General features: G+C 37.7%; 1 protein-coding gene across 1 annotated transcript; it reads left to right on the forward strand.

The window, feature by feature from the left end:
• Positions 1 to 133: 133 nt before the first annotated feature.
• Positions 134 to 21,641, forward strand: LOC126469434 (tRNA (uracil-5-)-methyltransferase homolog A-like). Its single transcript, XM_050096633.1, has 11 exons — positions 134 to 278; positions 587 to 934; positions 8,131 to 8,301; positions 8,509 to 8,655; positions 10,686 to 10,878; positions 11,474 to 11,601; positions 12,032 to 12,282; positions 18,675 to 18,906; positions 19,844 to 20,036; positions 20,136 to 20,471; positions 20,751 to 21,641. The coding sequence occupies exons 2-11, from the start codon at positions 608 to 610 to the stop codon at positions 21,449 to 21,451; spliced, it is 2,679 nt and encodes an 892-aa protein (XP_049952590.1). The 5' UTR covers positions 134 to 278; positions 587 to 607; the 3' UTR covers positions 21,452 to 21,641.
• The last annotated feature ends 1,824 nt before the right edge of the window (positions 21,642 to 23,465 follow it).

The raw sequence follows: 23,465 nt of genomic DNA on the forward strand, positions 1-23,465 counted from the left end.
CAGTGGTATGGGCTACAGAGCAAACCCCACACGCATGCGCCACTTTGTTCACAGTAAAATTTTATATTAGTTAGAAATTAAAGAGTTTGCTTGAAAATGATGGACTCAATTTAGCATATAGTTTAATTTGTTTTATAAAATTATTATTTTAAAATGAAATTAAAGAATATATAATCTTTGACACAAATCGATATTTGGTTACGACGCCATTGGTCTTGCGCTGTTGCAACTCTTTGCTGGCGAACTTTTGCGCGTAGAGCGAAGTGGGAACTGCGGTGGTAAGTACTGGAGGCGTTATTGGTGGTTCTATTGAAATTTTGTAGTTAAGTTTGTTGCATTCAACGTACAGATCAGCATTTATTTGCTTAGTATTAATTAGTTAACTCTAATACCGAATTGAAACATTATTTAGAGGTGTGTAAAGTGCCGGTGCTTGAGATCGGGCGTTGTTGTAGAGTAAGTGAGAAGTTATAAGTTTTATGGAAATATAATACGTTTCCTTGCATTACTGTGGCTAATTGTGGTCATATCAATTAACATATGGTTGTAGTTAATAAATTTATATACTTTTCGTGTTGCGGCGTAGCTTTGTGACGATTCACACAAAATGGCTGCTGCAACCATTAAAACGGAGCCAATGGATGTGGATGAGGGCGGAAATCAAACTCCGGCTCAGCCAGCATCTGAATCAGCCCCAGCAGCTAATGGGGAAGTTGAAATGAAAACTCCCAAAGAAGAATCTAGCTCAGAAAAGGAAAAACAAGCCGCCACTGAAGAAAGTAAAACTGGTGATGAGAAGGAAGCTGAAGCAGCCAAGGTTAATGGCGAAGGTGACGCCGACGGGGAAGTCGATAATGAGGATAAAGAGCCTATGAAAGTTTCGGGCACTTACAAAATTAAAGTGAGCGGTCTACCAAGATTTTGTCCGTTAGGGGTATGTATTTATTTATACTGATATAATTAATTGTAAATTCGATTTGATCACGGAGTCTTAGGAACGTGTTGTAGTTATTGATTTGAAATGTAACAAGGCTCTTCTTTTGTTTGTTGCGTGCACCACAGTTATTCAATTTTTTTCACGTTTAGTTGTAGCAATGGTTAATTTATTAACATCGTGCTAGATTATGTTTCACTGTTGAAGCATTCTGAGATTTTCGATATTGCAATTACAATCAAATGTTAAATTTTGAATGTTCAAGCAGGTATGAAAATGTACAGTTAGATCCTTTTGTCAGATTTAAGTAATACATAGAATGAACCTGATGCTATAGGGAAACTATTTTATATCAGCCAGCTGTAAGTCATACAAGGGTATTGTCAGTAAGAATTGAAGTGCAATGGAAAGAGTCAGTTATTGATGAATGTTTAACCTGGAAATGTTTTTTAAAAAAAGTTACATTTGCCGAGTGTCGTTGACCTCATCTGAAGCATAAAACTATGGAAACGTTAAATTACAGGTTCGAATCCTGCCTCGGGCATGGCTGTGTGTGATGCCCTTAGGTTAGTTAGGTTTAAGTAGTTCTAAGTTCTAGGGGACTGATGACCACAGCAGTTGAGTCCCATAGTGCTCAGAGCCATTTGAACCTTTTTTCCCAGTATTTTATTTGTATCTGTGCAGATTAATTTGCATTGGTAGCTCGGCAAACTTGTGTTGTTGGGGAGAAATTTCCATTATATCATTCACTTTATCTGGGCTGTTTTAATATATTTGCAGAAATACATGGCTAGTCTATTCATTACAGGGTTCGAAGACACTTCTGCAATTGGAAAGGTACGTTAGAGCCCTGTTATGTCTAGTCATCATACTTGACATATTTTCTGTTGACATTGCTCATTAATTGCAGTTGAGTAATGAAGTTTAGTTTTGAGTGACTCATTGTCTTACAAGGAAAGGGCTCATTTCACAATCAAAAGCATTACTTAGCAGCTACACTAACATGTCTTTGTACAAGTTATAAAGGCTCTGTGGCCTGCATGAAAAGTGTTGTGCACCACACAAAAATGATTACAGAAAATGTTAATTTGGAGTACAAAGCTGCTTTTTAAAGTCAGATACATAACTTATAGAAATAGCTGATAAACAATTGAACCTAAAATTTATCGTATCTAGATAAATACAAGAAAGGCTAATTCCATATGAGATAACCTTTGGCCCCGTACGTGACTCAAATTGTCATTGTTGATGCTGTTACCAAGATAAACCATGCACAAGTTTTCAGTGGACAGTGACTTACTTAATCAGTTCATATGAGCAGTTGGCAGCGGGCTCATGCGCAGAGCTGAATTCACGTATGAGCAGTGCCTTCCTCCCGCTTCTGGTTACTTGAAGCGTGGCTGTTTGCTGTACGAGCAGTAGCAGCAAGTAGCCACAAGCTACCCGGGAAAATTTTTCTGGCGTGCCAAAGCTGCCAGATTTGCGCATGCACAGAGGAAGCTGAGTTATAGTGGGGGGGGGGGGGTGTCCTTCCCCACGTGACCTGTGTATATGTTTTGTGTCTTCAAATGAAATCAAAACGGATTTCCGTGGCCAGGAGCCATCAAGTGAATTAATATACATTCTCACACCAAAATAAGTTATGAGTTTCAATTTTATATTTCCACGTTACTATTGGCTACTTTCAACCTCATTCAATTTAAATTGCAAATTTTCATTTTCTGGGACGAATAACGTTATACCATAATAAAGAACCAAACATGAGAATACAGTACTGGACCTCGAAGAAAATTGGTATCACGAATACCACATGAAAAGCTGAATATCAGGTACTTCAGAGTGCATTAGGACTTAAAAATGTGCAGTTAGAGCGGAATGACCCATTTTAGTATGGTTTATGAAATTCCGATGCTGCTGGTGTAGTCTCTGATGTCCTGTTCCTTTTATGACAGTGTAAGATCTCTTAATGCTATATACGTACAAACATATGTAAACATTGACTTGGAGCTGACCAAGTAGGCAAATTTGGTCAGTAGTTTTGTACTAAATATTTTGTTTCAAATATGACAGCTGTAGCAGAATTTTACAAATCTGCCTTCTGTGAAAGTGTTTTTCGATCGCAAGGCACATGTCTAGTACTTCCTCTAGGCCTGGAGTTTTCTTAATTTGTGTTTGTCTTAAGTTATAGAATGGCATTCTATGCAGACGGGCAGCATACCGTGTTTTATCGTTTTAACTCCCCACATGGCTTCATATTTATTCCTAGAATAGAATATACACTGTCAGTTGTACAGTTTCTTTGCCTCACAGACAACCATGTTAATTTTTTCGCATTTTGAAATAGTCATGAAATTTATTGTCCTTTATTCCGGTGTAAGCTACACAAGCAACTGTTTTTACTTTTTATTTATTTTTTTATTTTTTATTTTTTTTTTTTTTTTGCAAGAAATTTGAATTCGATCCTACTAGCTTTTTGCAGTGCTGTGTAGATGTAAACCTGTTGGAAATGCTACATAACAATATTGCAGAGTACGAATTGAAAAAAAAAGTCTGTCAGTCACCCCTTAGCAAAATTTTATGGTACCTCAAGCTGTGGAATCTAATTTTGAAATGATAGTTTGCCAAGAACTGCTTCCTTATTTGCATCCTTTATCTGTGTGGAATATGATAAAATAATTGCTCTAAGTACAACTCAGTATGTCCTCTCAACAACATGCTGCACGTGATGCCCCACCACACAAAATTCCATCAGAAATACGACGAAAAGCGTATAATCAGAGCAAGCACCAAGCACGGGCTGCCTGCGTCGTTATAGCTGCGCGTGCGCAATACGGCCTGTTGTCTGGCGCTTTCTGGCAACTGTTGTTGTCGTCGTCGTCTTCAGTCCTGAGACTGGTTTGATGCAGCTCTCCATGCTACTCTATCCTGTGCAAGCTTCATCATCTCCCAGTACTTACTGCGACCTACATCCTTCTGAATCTGCTTGGTGTATTCATCTCTTGGTCTCCCTCTAAGATTTTTACCCTCCATGCCGCCCTCCAATGCTAAATTTGTGATCCCTTGATGCCTCAGGACATGTCCTACCAACCGATCCCTTCTTCTTGTCAAGTTGTGCCACAAACTCTTCTCCCCAATTCTGTTCAGTACCTCATTAGTTACGTGATCTACCCATCTAATCTTCAGCATTCTTATGTAGCACCACATTTCAAAAGCTTTTATTCTCTTCTTGTCCAAACTATTTATCGTCCATGTTTCACTTCCATACATGGCTACACTCCATACAAATACTTTCAGAAACGACTTCCTGACACTTAAATCTGTACTCGATGTTAATAAATTTCTCTTCTTCAGAAACGCTTTCCTTGGCATTGCCAGTCTAAATTTTATATTGTCTCTACTTCGACCATCATCAGTTATTTTTCTCCTCAAATAGCAAAACTCCTGTATTACTTTGTGTCTCGTTTCCTAATCTAATTCCCTCAGCATCACCCGACTTAATTTGACTACATTCCATTATCCTCATTTTGCTTTTGTTGATGTTCATCTTACATCCTGCTTTCAAGACACTGTCTATTCCGTTCAACTGCTCTTCAAAGTCCTTTGCTGTCTCTGACAGAATTACAATGTCATTGGTGAACCTCAAAGTTTTTATTTCTTCTCCATGGATTTTTTTAATACCTACTCTGAATTTTTCTTTTGTTTCCTTTACTGTTTGCTCAAAATACAGATTGAATAACATCGGGGAGAGGCTACAACCCTGTCTCACTCCCTTCCCAACCACTGCTTCCCTGTTGTGCCCCTCGACTCTTATAACTGCCATCTGGTTTCTGTACAAATTGTAAATAGCCTTTCGCTCCCTGTATTTTACCCCTGGCACCCTTAGGATTTGAAAGAGAGTGTTCCAGTCAACATTGTCAAAAGCTTTCTCTAAGTCTAAAAATGCTATAAATGTAGGTTTGCCTTTGCTTAATCTTACTTCTAAGATAAGTCGTAGAGTCAGTATTGCCTCACGTGTTCCAGTATTTCTACAGAATCCAAACGGGTCTTCCCTGAGGTCGGCTTCTACCACATTATTCTATTCGTCTGTAAAGAATTCACATTAGTATTTTGCAGCTGTGACTTATTAAACTGATAGTTCGGTAATTTTCACATCTGTCAACACCTGCTTTCTTTGGGATTGGAATTATTATATTCTTCTTGAAGTCTGAGGGTATTTTGCCTGTCTCATACAACTTGCTCACCAAATGGTAGAGTTTTGTCAGGACTGGCTTTGCCATGGCTGTCAATAGTTCCAATGGAATGTTGTCTACTTCCGGGGCCTTGTTTCGACTCAGGTCTTTCAGTGCTCTGTCAAACTCTTCCGCAGTATCGTATCTCCCATTTCATCTTCATCTACATCCTCTTCCATTTCCATAATATTGTCCTCAAGTACATCACCCTTGTATAGACCCTCTATATACTCCTTCCACCTTTCTGCTTTCTCTTCTTTGCTTATAACTGGGTTTCCATCTGAGCTCTTGATATTCATACAAGTGGCTCTCTTTTCTCCAAAGGTCTCTTTAATTTTCCTGTAGGCAGTATCTATCTTGCCCCCTAGTGAGATAAGCCTCTACATCCTTACATTTGTCCTCTAGCCATCCCTGTCAATCTCATTTTTGAAACGTTTGTATTCCTTTTTGCCTTCATTTACTGTGTTTTTATATTTTCTCCTTTCATCAATTAAATTCAATATTTCTTCTGTTACCCAAGGATTTCTCCTAGCCCTTGTCTTTTTACCTACTTGATCCTCTGTTGCCTTCACTACTTCATCCCTCAGACCTACCCATTCTTCTACTGTATTTCTTTCCCCCATTCCTGTCAATTGTTCCCTTATGCTCTCCCTGAAACTCTGTACAACCTCTCGTTTAGTCAGTTTATCCAGGTCCCATCTCCTTAAATTCCCACCTTTGTACCTAAAATGTGCATCCTTGTCTTAAGAAACTAATTTTTAAGCATCTCGTGTTAGGGGCGTCATATACTCTTAACTACATGATAGGATTTAATTTTGTAGGTATATTGTGGTACGGTGAGATGTCCTAAAAACTATGGAAGAATGATGTACGTGGTCTATACATAAAAAAACTATGCACATCACAAATGTTCTAACTTTTCACAATTTCTTGTGCCGTCTGCCACACACCGCTTGGTGGCTAGCGGAGTATAGATGTAGATGGATGTGATTAAGTGATCTAACATTGCTTGCTCTGGTGCTTAAAATGTAAGTTTTGTTCTGTGTTTTCCCCTGCTGGAACTTGAATGGTAGGGGGACTTGATCCTCTAGGATATTTGACTCAAGCATATGCCATCATTGAGCCATACAAGAGAGCTTTGTGCTCTTGAGGGAGCTTGCTCCTTTCAGCTGTTTTAAAACACCAACACAGCAACACCATGTTGCCTAATGTTAAAAGGGCAGATAAATTGTAGGTTAGTAGCCTCTCCAGGTCACCTGCATTATGGATGTACCTGGAAGGAATGAAAGCCACTCTACCTTGGCAAGGTTCGTGTTTATAATTATTCGCCCGCATCTCGTGGTCGTGCGGTAGTGTTCTCGCTTCCCATGCCTGGGTTCCCGGGTTCGATTCCCGGTGGAGTCTGGGATTTTCTCTGCCTCGTGATGGCTGGGTGTTGTGTGCTGTCCTTAGGTTAGTTAAGTTTAAGTAGTTCTCAAAGTTCTAGGGGACTGATGACCATAGATGTTAAGTCCCATAGTGCTCTGAGCCATTTTTTTTATAATTATTCCATGAAATTAGCTGCATTTTCCCTCCAGAACAGGAAAACACTGATATGGAAAAGAAAAGTGTGGAAGCAAAACAGACCAAATCAAGTAAATAGTTTTCTCTCTCAAGCTAACTGGAATGATTCATCTGTTAGTCTATACAGTATAGCATTGCCAGTAAACAATTGGCAGTGCACACGTGGGGAAAGCGGTACCAGTGAGGTTACTGGCAGGTGCTGGAGGGGAAGTGCCAATTTAAACTGAAACCTGTGCTCACATTTTTTCTAAATAAGTGGAGCCCCTCCACACCTGCACTTGCTTGCTCACCATTCATGTCACCTCTGCTTTGGTTAGTATCTGAAAAGAATTCTGCTGTAAATGACGATATTTATTTTTACATGTCTTGTTACCCATTAATAGCTTTCAGAGAAGTGTTGAGTGGTGAATTTTGAGTTAAACCTGAAATTTTTGAGTGAGGAGCTCAGGAAAAGTAAGGTTGGTAGGTAGCTTATGAAGAAGCACACACTCGCTACAAATTAAATGTGAGAGTCTACACTTCCATTGTTCCAAAACCTATAGCATGTCTTGTTTCACCAGATATCATTGAAAGTCAGTAGTTGGAGTAACATGGTAGATAATAACTATATGGTAAAATACTTTCCTGGTTTTGTGCTATAATTGCCAAAATCTCATTTTGATATTTCACATCATTTATGAAACATTGGAATGTTGAGTGTTTAACTGTGGTGTTGCTGGTGCTTCATGACAAATGAGGGTGCTAAATCAGATTAATTTTCTCCAGCTTGGTGACGGAGACCTCCACCCAAGTCTACAGAAAAATCCAGTATGTCAGCTAAATTTCATACACAGCTAGACATTGTGTAATACACACCAAACAAATTCCTGTTTAACGCAAATTTCACATAATACCTTAGTTCCATGTAAATATCACAATACCTATTACCATTAAAAAATGACTATGAATTATGAACATGGCATATAAAGCTTTGAGTTGTGCAAAAATGAATTTTTTTTTAAAACAGAATAGTTCCAGTAAGATCTTGGAAAGGTTGCAGGATATGCATCTTGAAAGGTTGGAAACACTGATGGCATTCTACTGAACAAATGAACTTGTGTGCTTCGGCTGAAAATTGGTTATTGTGTATTGGCCACTGTATACTGTGTGGACTCTAGCTGCTGCTGTGAATGGAAAATTTTCCTTTTTATTGTTAGTTTACCTAATCATTGACACATGGCACTGGTGTGAATAGATTAGAAGACAGTAGTAGAGGTGCAAGAAAATTCTGCACAATATTTTTAAAATTAATTTTCATAAATGGCTGAAGATATGCCTTTTCATGTTTGTGCATATGGAATGAAAAAGCACTTTGTTAAGCATAACCTTCTTCACTTTGGACTATCTCAATAATTTTTTCTGCAGGAATTCAAGAAGTTAGTAAAAGAAGAGCTTGGGTTAGCTCTGAGTTATGTGAGATGTCCTAAGAGAGGAAATCCATGGCTTCACCTTACATTCAATACACCAGAAGAGCAGCACCGAGCACAGAAGGCTTTGCATAAGTATACATGGAAACGCAAAACGTTAACGTGCAGTGTAAGTACTCTTAGACCTTTAACAGAAATTTATAACTCTAATTTGTGAATATACTTGCAATGTAGCTAAAAGTGAAGATATGCTACTAATATGCATGTGGCACAGTGTTTTGTTAAGAAATTTCAGGTAATGAATGAATCAGAACTATACACAAAATTAACTGTATTTTTGTGCCCAAGTTAAAAGAAGAAATACTTTGTTTTGCAGATTGTTACAACAGATGCTCAAAAAAGAAAACCTGAAGATAGTACAGGTGATGATAGTGATGCTAAAAAAGCAAAGCTTGATCTGTCTGTTGAAGAACGTGTGTTAATGGCAACCATTCCCTATCACAACATTCCATATGAGGAGCAGGTGAGTTACAAAGTAAACTTATGTTTGGTGAGTGGTGCAACAATTCATTGGTAGTAATAAACAGTGCAAGAGGAGATATCTTCTGCATATATTGTGATGGAAAATTTTGTAATCCTTGCCTATTAGTGTGTTAAGGGCTATTTCTTTGGCTCTGAGTTAGTTGTGAGACTGCTGCATATGCATGCATTTAAATAATTTGTCGGTTCTATTGGTCAGCAGTAAAAAATTCCCAACACTTGACATTATTACTTAAATTCCTTCTGACCATCTGTGTAGAGATTTTATCTATGACAAGGAAAGCACTTATACAATAATCTAGGAGTAAAGGGGCCACTGACCGAATTGTAGAGTCGTTGATAGGCAAACAAAATAAAAGAATGAAAATGCTGGCTTTAAGACCAATTCTTTGGACTACCGTAGGCATTCATACACCTAACCACATATAGACCCCCCTACAGCTTCTCTCTCTCTCTCTCTCTCTCTCTCTCTCTCTCTCTCTCTCTCTCTCTCTCTCTCTGTGTGTGTGTGTGTGTGTGTGTGTGTGTGTGTGTGTGTGTGTGTGTGTGTGTGTGTGTGTGTGTGTGTGTGTGTGTGGGGGGGGGGGGGGGGGGGGGTTGATAAAGGATTTGTCCAAGTTTTCATTTTGCGACCATCAACTCATCACTTCTACTATTTGGTGAATAGTCCCCTTTACTCCTCAGGTCTTCTAATATTGTTTCTGGTGCTGAAAAATGGGAAGTGGGATCTTCCTCTCACTTTCCAAAATTGTCACCAAGAGGGGTCTTATGATTTGTTACTATAGTTCTTTTCAGGAATTGAGTCAGCTGAACCTATTGATACCAGGTGTAAGTTTTGTCCCATGGCATAATGATGTGGCATTTGACGACTTATATGTGCAAACAGAATTTAATATTGACAATATTGCTTTTGCATATAGGAGTTTTTGAAATGTAGGTTGTTGGTAGGGTGGTCTGTAGTATAAAATGAGATCTGACCGGTTGATACTGAGAGTTTGTAAAACCAGTGAATGTGAATACGAAATTAGAGGTGCAGAACAGTTGTAATCTGCTAAAAAGTTTGAATGTGGAAAAATTGCTTAACTGTAAGAGATGTGTAGTAATTAGACAAACTGACGAAATGAGTTTGTAGTGATTTTGTGATTGGTGTTACTGGGATGAACTAGGAAGGGGTGATGGATAAAATTGGTTTCATTTATAATGTCTATATTGCATTTAACGATGTCTACCGTAAGTTTTTGTATGAGTTGAGTATCATTCAGTGATTGGTTTTGTTTTCTGATTCGAAAAACTGGAGAAAAGCTGTTGTCAGATAATTAATATAGTATACTGTGTGAACTATTGAAATTTCCAAGTGGGTAGAACACTTCAGTCGAACTAGTGACAGATGAGCTTGCCAGTTAAAATGTCAACTCCTACGTTCACTTAATTATTGATGAAGAAACACACATGGTAAAACTTGAAGTAATTGCTATCACTGTTCATAATGTTTTCTCTAACAAGCTTCAATACACAAACAAGTGCAAAGTGTCTAAAAGAACTGATGCAATGGCACAAGGAGACAAGCCAGTGCAGGCTTAAGAAAAATCTGACACGTAAGGTGACCCTTTTCAAAAAAGATTGACATATGCTTTATTCCCTGAGGAGGCATTATGTGGAGAAAAGTTCAACAATGAGGTCAAAGAATTTGCTCAAACACCACTTCTTTGCATAAAGTATAGAAAATAGTTGTCTGAGACAAGTGTATTGGTATTGTTGGGGATTTGTAAGCATCAAGTCTCCTTTTGTGAAAAACAGTTTTTTCTAAATAAGTTTTTTCGTTACTGAAATACCCTTGTACCTTTTAAATGTAAGGGTTGTCCTTTAGGAACTGTCACAAATTTCCATCTGTTTTTGTCTGTATGGTGCTTGTGCTCAGTCTTAAATATCGCCAGTCACATTAAACCAAGTGCTCCTTTATGCTGTGACCTCAATTTGAAAAACATGAGGAAAAAGGATAATTTGCACTTACAGTTAAAAAAGAAGACTGAAGAGTTGAAGGCAATGGCAACTAGACTTGGGGACCTAATTGTCCGGCGCAACCCAGAGCTGGCAGGCTGGGCTGAACAACAGAGGGAGAAGCATGATGGGCTTGTCTTTCAACTAGATGAAATTCGTCCTTCACCTGTTACAGATGCATACCGAAACAAATGCGAGTTCCGTATTGGTAAGTATAGCTAATTACCAAGTAATGTCTGTGGCTCCCATTCATACTCAAAACTTTATACATACTTGGAATTCCTTGAGCCAAATACTAAAGCTAAAGGATTCCTTCAATAATTTTGCAGTACTTGAACTTGAAGAGGGAATTATCCGTATGTTGCATTTAAACAAGTTTTAAAAATTCTTGTTTGATCTCATCAGCACACTTTAATCGAAGTATGAACATCATATATTGTGTGCAATTGATGTTTTAACGGTAAATTTTTTGTAGATATTGCAAATATCGAAGTGTGGAAAACTTCAGTTTGATTCAGAAATTGTAAATTTTTTTCCTGTTGGCTCATTTTTAATGGGCTGCTGTGATTATTAAGACAATCGAAATGTGAAATATCTTTCTTTGTGTCATTGCAGTATGTGTATCATGAGATTTGGTCCACCTAATGTGGACTTTATGTATTTACCAATGTGAAATGAACATTTTGTTGTAAGTAAGTTGTCCAGGACCGGCTCCTTTTTGTTTACAAAAATTGAGCCCGGTCTTGTGCCAGTGCTCGGCTAATGGACATGCTACGTGCTTGCTTGCACCTGTCACGGTCTAGGGCTAAACCCCGACACGCAAGAGCGCACGGTGGGGTGCCGTCTGGAGAACTACAAGGACGGCTCTATGGGGGTTGGACCAGCAGATTCGCTAAAACATTTGCCTGACCAAATGAGAGAGGCTGTTAAGGTAGGAGTCTTAAGCATCACCGAGCAGCCAGGCTGTGGGGGTGTATTCTCGAAACAGCCCGCTCCTGGTCTCGTGATGATCAATACATAAATATCGCCTTTTGTAAAAGTACTTAGCTGCTGTGTAAATCCACATGTTGGAGTTGCAGCATGTGTATATTTTGCAAACATAGGGACAATTAATTGTTTTGCATGCAACCAGATCACTTTGAATGGTTGTTTAATATAAGATGCTCATTTTGATACAGAGCTGTTTTCAACGTGACTTCTGAACGGTACTATAGTTCTATTTTAAGTAGTAAAATGTAATAGTAATGGTAGAATTTAAATTAAAAAGTAGTTGCTGCTACATTAAATTTCATTAAAATTTTGTGCATGTTACATGGATAATGAAACCTAATCGGATTTTTTCACCCCTCCCACAATACCAGCTGTTCCAAGATTATATTCGCAAATCAGATAAAGAACCATTTAGTATTGAACAACGACAAGGTTATTGGAGACACCTTGTTGTAAGAGTGACAAGCAGTGGTGAGATGATGATTGTTGTTGTGGCTCATCCCCAACAACTTAGTGAAGAGGAGCTAACAAAGATGAAGGATGACATCCGTGACTACTTTGTCAACGGAGAGGGACGAGCTTGCAATGTTACTTCATTGTATTTTCAGAAGTTCACTGAGAAGTAAGTTCATATTAACCATCTTTCTGATCTAATATGAATATTATTGTGTGGAACATGTCACTGCAATGAAAGTTGTTTGAAGCACAGTTAATGTAGCTGCTTCAGTTACTATTTTATTAGGTTTGTAATTTCCTGTTGTATCAAAGCTTGCAGTATATATACAGTCCATTGTAAATTTAGAACAGGTGCCAAAATTAAGCTGCGTGATCACTGGTGTGTAGAGTACAGATTTGATATATTACTCAGGAATGTTGGCTTTCACATTCTTTGTTTATACTGATTTTACTTCTCTCTTGATTTTTGTTGCCAAGATTGTCTTCACACAAGGATATGGGGCATTGTTCAGTTCAGTTAGGGAAATGAAATTAGCATTTTCTAAAAATAACTTGTTCATGTTTCGTAGTCCTTTAAAGTCTAAAATCTAATAAGCCCCATCCATAAGTTTAAAATTGCTACTTGTATGTGTAATAATCTTCTGCCTTTGTTATATCTTGTGTGCCAAGACAGGCCAACAAGTGAAGTTTATCTTAATTTCTGCGATGAACAATTTTTTGCACCATGCTTATTGATCTGCACCTAATAAAGGTAATCGGTTTTAAATTTCTAGTCTAAATTTCTTGAATTGGGCAGATAACAAAACCATCACAAAAAACTTCATCTACTATGCCACTATTACATCTTATTATCTGAAGATGGATGTGTGTGTTTGTATAATACTTCTTGGAGGGGTGAAAGAGGTGAATAGGGAAGCATTTTTCACATAACTTTTAGTATTACAAGTTAATAAATATAATTGGATAGATAAGAAATCTACTTGTCAAATGGTGGCAGGAAAACACACAATGTACAGTGAAACCTCTATATAACGTTTTTCAAGGGACCACAAATTCTGAACACTGTATAGAGGAAAACACTATAAAGAGGAGGGCTTCCAAATAATAATTATAGGGCATTACTGAAGATCGGGATACCACTAATCAGCTTTGACAAATGGTGCCATAGATGACATTTTAAATTTTTGCAACACTATAATGTGATATTCATTCCAAATGATCTGTGTATCAAATGATTAGTGTTTTGTAATTAAAACATAGGGCCCGGTAGGTGAATGGGTGAAAGTAAATGGACCAGTTTGTTCTGTAAAAAGTTAAAACAGATTCTTAGAATATGACATTGTCCAAAGCTGACAGGTGGTATCCCGTTCTTCAGTTGACCCAATTATAGAATATGAGCCAAATTATGTTTATGGTATACTGAACATATTACATAAAAATGCAGAAAATGGTGCAGATTAAAAAAGAATTAGTTACAAAAAAATTACTTTAATAATTAAATTATGAAACGGATCTTAAATTTGCACAAAACTCTAGGAACCTAAGCATTCTGAAAATCGCATACCTATGATTTTTTAAAATATTCAAGCAAGCATGTTTGTTTTCTATTTCTCCTAGGCTCTATGGCAATCATTTCTTGCTCCAAATGAGCAAGTTGAACTACTGTTCTGTCCTCAAGTCTATGGGCCATCATATATCTCCTGAATGTTTCAAGGGCTTCAGCTGTTTTAGTATATGAGGGCACAGGGTCATCTTCCTTGTCACTGTCACTTTCACTACCACTATTATTCTCCAAGCTTCTCTCTGCAGTCAGCTCCTCAATACTTCGTACTCCTGTGGTTGCCACATTGTCATCCACAGACACAGTCCTCAAAAGTGACAGAATCACTGCCTATTAATTCCTGAAACTCTTGCAAATCACTTGCAACGTCTTTCACAAGAGCTGTTGTCTCATTCTCACAGAATCCCGCTTTTGTGAAACAGTTTTTAATAGTTTCAGCACTGACTTCCCTCCACGAGTCCATAATTAAATTCACTGCCTGTAAAATATTCATCTTCAGTTGTGAGCTCTGCTGGGTTCCCGCTTTTCTTTGGTCCATCAAATTCAAGGCCTTTTTTTTACAAGGGCTGTCCTATATTTAACCTTAAGGGCGTGTATTATTCCCAAGTCCAAAGGTTGCAGATGGCTGGTGCAGTTGGGTGGCAGGAAAATTACTTTCACATTTCTCAGAAAAGATATGTCTGGTGGATGTACCACACATCTATCCACAAACAGCAGCACTTTTCTTGCAGCACTCCCCATTTTGGCATAAAATTCTCTGAGGCGTGCTTGCTGAAACCAAGTTAATAAAACTTCCTCCATTGTGTCGTAAGTCAATAGTTTCAAATGCATACGTTTCAAATTTCCACAATTCTCAAATCCTTCCATTATGGATGATCTGTTTTTCATAATAGTGTTGAGGGGGCCAGTTCAAATTGCTTCGCAAGCTCCACACGACTCACCAGGAGATGCCTCCACTTTTTTAATAACAGAAACCTTCTCTTCCAGAGAAATGTTCTTCCGCTTTTCACTCATGTCCACTGATGAAAGCTTAAAATAATTATATCGAAGACGCACGTGCGCGCACGCACACACATACACACACACACACACACACACACACACACACACACACACACACACACACACACACACACACACACACACGCACGCACGCGCGAACTGTTTGCTGCTCAGCTCACACAACACTACGATTACAAAGCATTGACTGAAATGGCGCCAAAAAGTGACTGAAATGGCGCCAAAAAGATTGCAAGCAGAATGTATGTCACATGACCGGGTTCTGCCGCTGACATATGAAAAACGCTGAGCGCAGGCTTTCCGACCCGGTGCAAACCGTGAATCCACAGAACGGAAAACGATGTGTCTACATCCAGTCACTTAAATGTTATAAAGAGGTAAATAATTGACCAGGGTTCCAAAAATATGACTGTTACATGGGGGAAATTGTAATATAGGGGAAACATAGTAAAGAGGAAAATTAAGATTGTTTATATGGGCTTTTAGTCGGGACCGAAAAAAATGGATGTAACATAGAGGAAAACATTATATGGAGGAATGTTATAAAGAGGTTTCACTGTATTAATGTTTGCAAGCTTTTGGGGCCATTGGCCCCTGGCAGAACGGTTGAAGAGAAGGAAGACTGGTGAGATTTATTGAAAGGGGAATTTGTGGAAAAATCATCCCAAACCATGTCAGGGAGACTTACTGGACAGGATGAGAAGGAAAGAACTTTGCTTCTCATCCCATCCCGTAAGTCTCCCCTGTTCTGGGTGGTGATTTAGAATTCTACCTGTTCCTCCTAAGCCTCACCAATCCTTTTACTTCATCCTCTTGCTTCCCCTTCAACCCTTCTGCCAGGAGGATCCAGTGGCTCCAAAAGCTTGCAGGCTTTAATAATTTTTACACGTTTTTAGCTGCTGTTTTGTGAGTACATTTATATGTCCAATTAAATTTTCAGAAATTAATTCTGATGATTTGTCGTCACTGTTACAGGCATTTTGTACCAACATTGTATGAGATTAGGTAAAGTGGTATTAGGAAAAGCATTTATGCTTATTCTACTTTCAGTACTTTTCAAACTGTGCTAATCACAATGAAAAGATCACATGATTACTTTGGAGAGGCTTGGTGTATATTGCTGGAACCTTTCTGGAGATACATGTAACTTAATTACTGAAAATTTAATTTCCAAATCTTAGGGAAAATCATCATAAGATATGGCAGTTTAAGTACTTTCAGAAGCACATTGAGCTGATTCCATCCTCTGCACCCTTTGTGAAATCTTTCTTACCCTGGCACTCTTGAACATGGTTGTTGCAACTTTCTTCACTTGGCTATTCCCTAACCATTTGCGGCTAAGTGCACCAAGATTGAAACATTTTCCTCACTGCAGGTCTATATTACAAAGTCAAATTTTCGTTGTTTATAAGATGACCCCCAGGTATCTCTTAAATTTTCCATCTGCAAAAATCTCCCAACGAAGTGCTTCGTCTGTATTTCAATATCACTTCGTCATCTTTCATTAACTAGAATGACCTTTAGTTACAAAGCGTAGTGTAGTTTGGAAGAATTGCCTGGCTGTTTTTCCTGTTAAACAGATAAATGTTAATGTCCCTACTTACTTTCAAATTTTGAAGTGAAAGTTATAAGACTTAAATTCATATTAATTTCATTCACCCTTGTTCATCAGCCCAATGAAATGTAAGTTAATGTAAAGTCATCTTTGTAGATTTACACATCCAAACAGTAATTTACTACAGCAAAGAAAATGGGCACTGATTCGGGATCTAACTCTTCTTGGACACTGACTTACAGTATATGTTAGTGGAATTGATTTGATAAATCATATTTTCTGGTTGGTTAGTAACATCCCTGACTTGATACTGGTTGTGGGCCTCACTTGATATGTTAGTAAACATATTTTTTGGCCAGAAGAAGTCTGCAGTGCTTGTGGTGCAAAAGATAAGATTTTTGTTATAGATTTCCAGGTCCCTGTTAAAATACTTTATTTGCTTTTTGTGCTGGGTTTGGACTGTTCATTTGTGTTATTAAACTTTCTGCCCATTAATGCACTGGACATGCATACAAAATACAGCAGTTATTTGTGCAATCAGTATGAACAGATTTTTAAAAACCTTAAATGATTTTTTGCTTTTAGCTGAATAAACGAGCAGCTTCTCCCAGTTCCTAACATGACAAGATCCCATAGACTCATCAGATTGAACAGGGAAAGCATTTATCCGTGAGGTTTGGAATGGGGGAATCACATAGATGGCAAAAACATTTTTTACATACTGGACTGTAAAGAATATAAAGCATTAGTGGGCTCTTTCGGTATCATTGCTCAGTGTGTGCCATCCCTCAATGTGTTTATTTACATTTGGGTTGAACTAAGGGTGAATGGAGTACAACCACTGATTACAAGGACATATAAATGGAGGTCTGTAGCATGTAACATATTTTTTGCTTGTGAGTTGTATTGCAAGCCTACCAGTTCATAATATACAGTAAGCTGTACTTTATGTGCTTTGAATAAATTTCCATTTTAAGAATGTCACTCAGATCTGTGCAACATGATTGCTATATGAATTTAATGATAATGTTCCTTGTTTATGTCTAATTGAGCACACTATTTAAATTACCTATTAATGCCTACCATTCATGTGGTGTTAGGTGACTGCCTTTCCTATGGAAACTATATCTCAGTAACAGAAAGCAAACTGTAAGCTACAACGGTCAAAAGTCAGTTACTGAATGTCACTAGAGGTGTTCCCCAAGGATCAGTGCCTGGACCATTACTGTTTATAATATTTATAAATGACGTGCCCAGCAATATGCCATGCAAATCTGTGCTTTACGCTGATGATACAACTTTCATCAATTCAGAGGAGGACATTAAGTGGAGGAGCAAAGTAATGATTTTCTCGGATTATCCAATATATCGTTCGAAGCAAATGATTTAGCTATTAACTATGAAAAGACTGTAAATATATCCTTCAGCTTATCCAATGCTGATATTGAGTACACTTCTACCAAACTTCACGGCATATACTTAGATACGAAATAAACCTGGCAGTCACACAGACATCTCTAAAGCTTTCGTGAGTTATCTATCTACTAAAATAATTACTCACCTGTGTTTCTGAAAGTCTGATGATCAATTCCTATTATGCATTCTTTCATTGCCATATTAGCTATGGTATTCTTCTATTGGGAAATTCTCCATGGTCCAGGAAAATTTTTATTTGGCAGAAGAAAGCCATCAGGAGCATCTCTGGGATTACCAAAAATAACATATCATTTAGGTCATACTTCAAAGAATTACAGTTAATGACAGTCCCTTCTCTTTTTATATTCAGCTGCCTTTTGTACATAAAAGAAAACTTTAATGGTTACAAACTCTTCAAAAATAGACCTGACTTGTGAAACAATTTGCAACTTTGTTTGTACCTCATCCTAAGGTTTTTGTCTCTGTAGTTCCACATTTAAGTGTTAAACATGTGGAGAAATCCTTATGTATGAAATGTATTCTTTTATTATGCACGTTCTTTAAAATGCACACTTTAGTTATATGGGATATCTTTGCATCAAATGTATTCCTTTATTATGTTATGTTCTTTTTAAATGTATACTTTAGCTTTGTGTGATACCTCTCAATAGTTATATTTCTTAATATGTAAGTGTGATACCTCTCAATAGTTATATTTCTTAATATGTAAATCGTACATTATTTATGACATCGATTGAGTGTAAATGCTTAAAGACGGGCAAATAAATAAAAAATAAATATATGCCATTAAGTTGGTTGGATAGGATGTTTGGAGCTATGTATTTAACATAAGAAGAAAATTGTCCGCAAATGAGATACAAAGGCAGTTTGGAATGCAGACTGCAATTGCTTACATAACAGTAAAATGTAGAAGATATTTGAGTAAGAAAAAAATGTTCCTGGAATCTTTAACTGAACAACAGTAAACAAAGTATCTCCTCTTTAGGTTAATTGGAGTGCCACTACCAGATATGGACCACCTTTATGGCAAGACACACCTGGAGGAAGTAATGCTTGATCTAACATTTCGTTTATCACCCTCCTCGTACTTCCAAGTAAATACAAAGGGTGGAGAGGTGTTATATTCTGCTATCATAGAACTTGTCGAACCCACTGAAGAGACAACTGTGTTGGACCTTTGTTGTGGAACTGGTGGCATTGGTTTGTGCATTGCAAAGGTACGTACTGTAAATTACTATTGTAATGTTGCTAAGATTCTGAGTTTTATACAGAATATTGTATAGCTGAAGAAAATTCTAATTTTGTATTGACTTTGTTATTTGTTTTACCTAGGGAGAAAGTAATAGCTATTTGTAGAGAAAGGAACTGTCAGGAATGTTAAGCATCCATTGAATTTCCTTCGGTGATCAAATTAAGTGCTAAATAGATGTCTTGTTATTCCTTCTGAATAAAAGTTGACTGTATCTAAAATAAAAGTTTTGAGACTAAAGTTATTTTTCTTGTGGAATTTAGATTGCAGCTGCCACTTGCTTTACATTGGCTAAGTACTTACTTTCTTCCACATCAAGCTCATAACTTAATCTATCTGTATATTGACTTTAAATAAGGATAAAAGCACATTATGTGTGTTCCGTCAATTTATACCACAATTTCTTGAGCACTTATGAAGAAAAAATATTGATAGTCTCTCACTTGGATCTTTGCCTTACACTCACAAGTGCTGATACCCATGTGCTTTTGTATGTTTATTTGAAAAATTGCAACTGTATTTTGCAGACTTGACATGTAGTGTATGCGTTTCCTCAATTGAAGGTTATCAATTTCCGGAATAAAGTAATTGATTAGTGAAGGGGCAGAATTCAATAATTGTCAGAATAAACGCTATTGGCCAAATATATTGGTGGAAGTGGTGTTTATAGTGTACCAAATGTGCAGGTAATAAAGAGAAACATAACTGGTTGCCAGAGCTTAATATACTGAGTGTGAAGCGAAATTTCTTTGAAACAAATTGCTCATACAAAAATTCATACCTTTGGAATTAAAGCTGCTGAATGGGTGTGGTTTTGAATGTATTACAGGTTTGGATATTATTGATTTACTTTTGAATTTTGTTACATGGATCTAAAAATCTGTACACTTCATTTTTGTTTTCAGAAATGTGGACAGGTGTTTGGCATAGAATACCTTGAGCAGAATATTGAGGATGCCAAAAAGAATGCAGAAATCAATGAAATTACAAATTGTGAATTTATTGCTGGTCGTGCTGAAGATGCATTACCTACTCTGGAACCCAAAATAACTGGAAAACATGTTGTACCAATTTTGGATCCTCCAAGAACTGGATTGAGTTAGTACAATAATATTTAGAATGGTTTCAGTGTTCATTGTTAGTTTCTTGTCTATATTTGTGAAGCATATTATAAATAATGCATCTTTTGGGTTTCAGATCAAAAAGTGATGCAACAACTAAGGAAGATGGAAAATGTGCAGAAGCTTATTTATGTGTGTTCCAATCATAAGGCTCCAATACGCAACTTCCTTGACCTCTGTTGTCCAGCGGGGAAGAATGGTATGACAGGACATCCATTTGTGCCAACTCGCACTATTCCAGTGGACGTAGTTCCACATACTATGCATGCTCAGATGGCAATGTTGTTGGAACGAGTTGATCCTGCCACTCTACCAAAGGCAAAACATCCTATTCCAAGAGGAGTGCGTAAACCTTTGCGTGGTCGCACAGGACGTGGTGGTCTGAAAGTTGGCATGATGGGACGAGGAAGAGGTGAGATTTTCTATTTTCCCTGTTTGTACGCATCAATAATTGCATATTTTGCTAAATGTGATGTGCACCTTTTCCAAGGCAAGACTTGTTTTTAAATAGCTAGTCTTGTACGTAAGGTGCAGAGAGCAAGTGAAGATAAGCAGAGCTTCATGTGGTTGAAATTTACTTGAAGCTTTGAGTTCTTCTACAGTTTTTCATTCAAATCTTAATTGGACATTTTCTGAGACATTAACTTAAGATACTGTCCTTATTTTTTTAAAAAGAATTCCTTTTATTCAGGTGGACGAATGCGTGGAGGCATGCCCGGCATGATGCCAATTGGTGGCCCTTCAATGCGTGGTATGAGGGGAGGAATGAGAGGTGGTATGCGGTCTGTTCCTGTTGCCAGAGGCATGGCACCAAGACCTTATCCATCAGCCCCTGGATTATTGGATCATCCTCGTGACTATGGGCGCCCCCTCCGTGCTCGTGACATGTATGACGATGGGTATGGCCCAACACCATTGCTGGAACGTGATTATCTGCCCCCACCGCTAACACAAAGTGCGTACCATGGTGGCAGAAGAGGTCCTGACCCTCGACGTGGGCTTGATTTTTCTTCAGATGAGTTGACCTTGAGTCGATACTCAGATTTCCGCCGTGATGTTGAGGATGCAATTGACTCCTCCTTTTCTCCTCGCATGGGAGGGCGCAATGTCCGTCCACTGCTGGCTGGAGGCCCTGCTGCAGTAACAGCAGCAACCATGTTAGAAAGAGAAGAAATGGCTTACAGAGCTGGTCTTACTCGTGGTCTTGTTGGGGCAGCTGCATTTACGCCACAGCCATTGTATCCTCAGTACCATAGTGCACAATCAACTAGCAGTGGAATTCCTTTCAAAGGTAGTAGAAGTGGCGGCAAGAGAGGTGGTCGTGACACAAGAGGTCGCCGTGGTAGTAGAGGTGCTGGTGGAAGAGGGGGAGGCAGAGGTGGTAGAAGATGAATACAGTTAGATGTATCTTCTGGTAACGAGCACTTAGCTGTGCAATATTTGAGTGTTTAAAGCCGATGAATTTGTTTTGTATGATATTTGTAATGTTTTCTTTTAATGTCATTGATTTGTGTCAGTTCTTTCTGTCCCTGTGGCCCAAGATGTATCACAAATTTTTAATAAATGAATGTGAAAAGAGTCAGCGTTTGCCATTTATTCTGCCAAAGACACATTTATTTGAATGTGACGTGCTGTATTAGTAGTACTAGAAATGTTAACTTATTGTCCACGGGGTGCAACTTTCTCTAAAAATTTGAGTGTGGTATTCACCTTGGACAAATAATTTTAATCAAAGTTGCTGGGTGCTTGAGCAATAAATTGTATGCCTGCTTAGATCAGGATCAGAGTTGGTATTGTGAAATAGTATATGTTCCTAGTGGAGATTTCGCAGTCTTCTACCATCTTATTTGTTCCTGTGATTGCTTGGATACTTGCAGAGCTCATCTAATTTGGTGAATGTTCAATGTTGGAAAGCTAAAATTATAGAAAGTGTGCAGTTTTAGTTACTATTATGCACCATACTCAAGGGCTGTAGATGTTTATTAAATGAGCAAATTTGAATGATGGGTGGAAGTTAATTTAGAAGATACCAATACAAAGTTTTATAAACTGATGGTAATCAACATCCAACAGTGATAACTAGACAGTAGATAAGATGTGAAGAAATTGGTTTTGATGGCGAGATTTTTGTGGTAGGCTATACACTACAAACTAAGTACGGAAGGAATTCAGAGTTTTAATATGGGAGGGAATGGATATCATTAAGCCTACATGAGCTTTGACAGATATCCAAACACTGCTTCAAGAAAAGTGAATTAGCCGGGGCATGTAGTCAAAGATTTCTCAGTAAAAGGAAAGTGCAGTAACAGTTAATACTGTTAGTAGTAGGTACATTTGAGAAACACATTGCTCGAGAGTGAACCAGCTCACCAAAATATGTAGGTAAAAGGTTGCAAGATGGTACACTAATTTTATTATTTGTCCCGTAGATAAAATCAGTACAATGGCTTGTACAACTGATACGGGATCTAATACTCCTGCTGAAAGTGCAATTTTCAGAATTCCTTGTGAAGTTTCAGATATAGTAATATTTAATATTCAAAAGTATGGCAGGCTGGAAAAATAAATGCTAAGAACAAAAGCATATTACTAGAGAAGACAGCTGCTACCAAGGAGCCAGCCTAGGCCTGGGCTACCAGTGAGCATGCCGCCTTGTGTGCTGAATGGCTGGAGTTTTGCAGTCGTCACTGAAGCTTTGTCACTGCCGAGAGGAACATTATTATGGGTAAAAATTAGTTTTTGACGTTGAGGTTGTATGTGCATTAATGTTTACTAAAAATCCAGATATATACAAGGATGGCTTCTGAAAGTGATTTTGGTAGTTACTTGCCCATATATATCAATGTTCAGAATAGCTAAAAATTACTAAAACTGTGTTTAGTCTTCCCTTTGTTAAATAAATTTGCTTTTTGTTATATGAATATTTTTGAATCCCGGATCATTGCTTACTTTGTGTGCAGATGATAGATTTCTTGTGTGTTGTAACATAGTTGTCACACAGTACTTCCATAAACAATTTTATTATTTTTGTCTCGTGCATTATATGCTTTATTTTTACTTTTGAGTACTTCATAACTGAAGTAGACATTACAGCATTTCAAACTGCCAGTTCATTTTTGTCAGCATAATGCCAAAAATAATATGAATGGCAGGATGCCTGGATCATTTCCTGTTTGATAGTTGGGTGCTGAAGGAAAATCATCAAATTTGTGGTTAAGTAGACAGTCTCTTCCTTTAGCACAAAATTTGCCATTAAATTGTACTTTATCACTTTTGGATTTGAATAAATGACCAGTTACATCTAGTATTGAAAATACGACAGTAGTATTACACCTGTTGTAGACTGCTTAAGATTATTGCTTTCAGAATCTGTAGTGTAATCACTTCATTGAATAATTCACCCATA

The sequence above is a fragment of the Schistocerca serialis genome, chromosome 1, assembly GCF_023864345.2.
Source record: "Schistocerca serialis cubense isolate TAMUIC-IGC-003099 chromosome 1, iqSchSeri2.2, whole genome shotgun sequence".
Lineage (NCBI taxonomy): Eukaryota > Metazoa > Arthropoda > Insecta > Orthoptera > Acrididae > Schistocerca > Schistocerca serialis.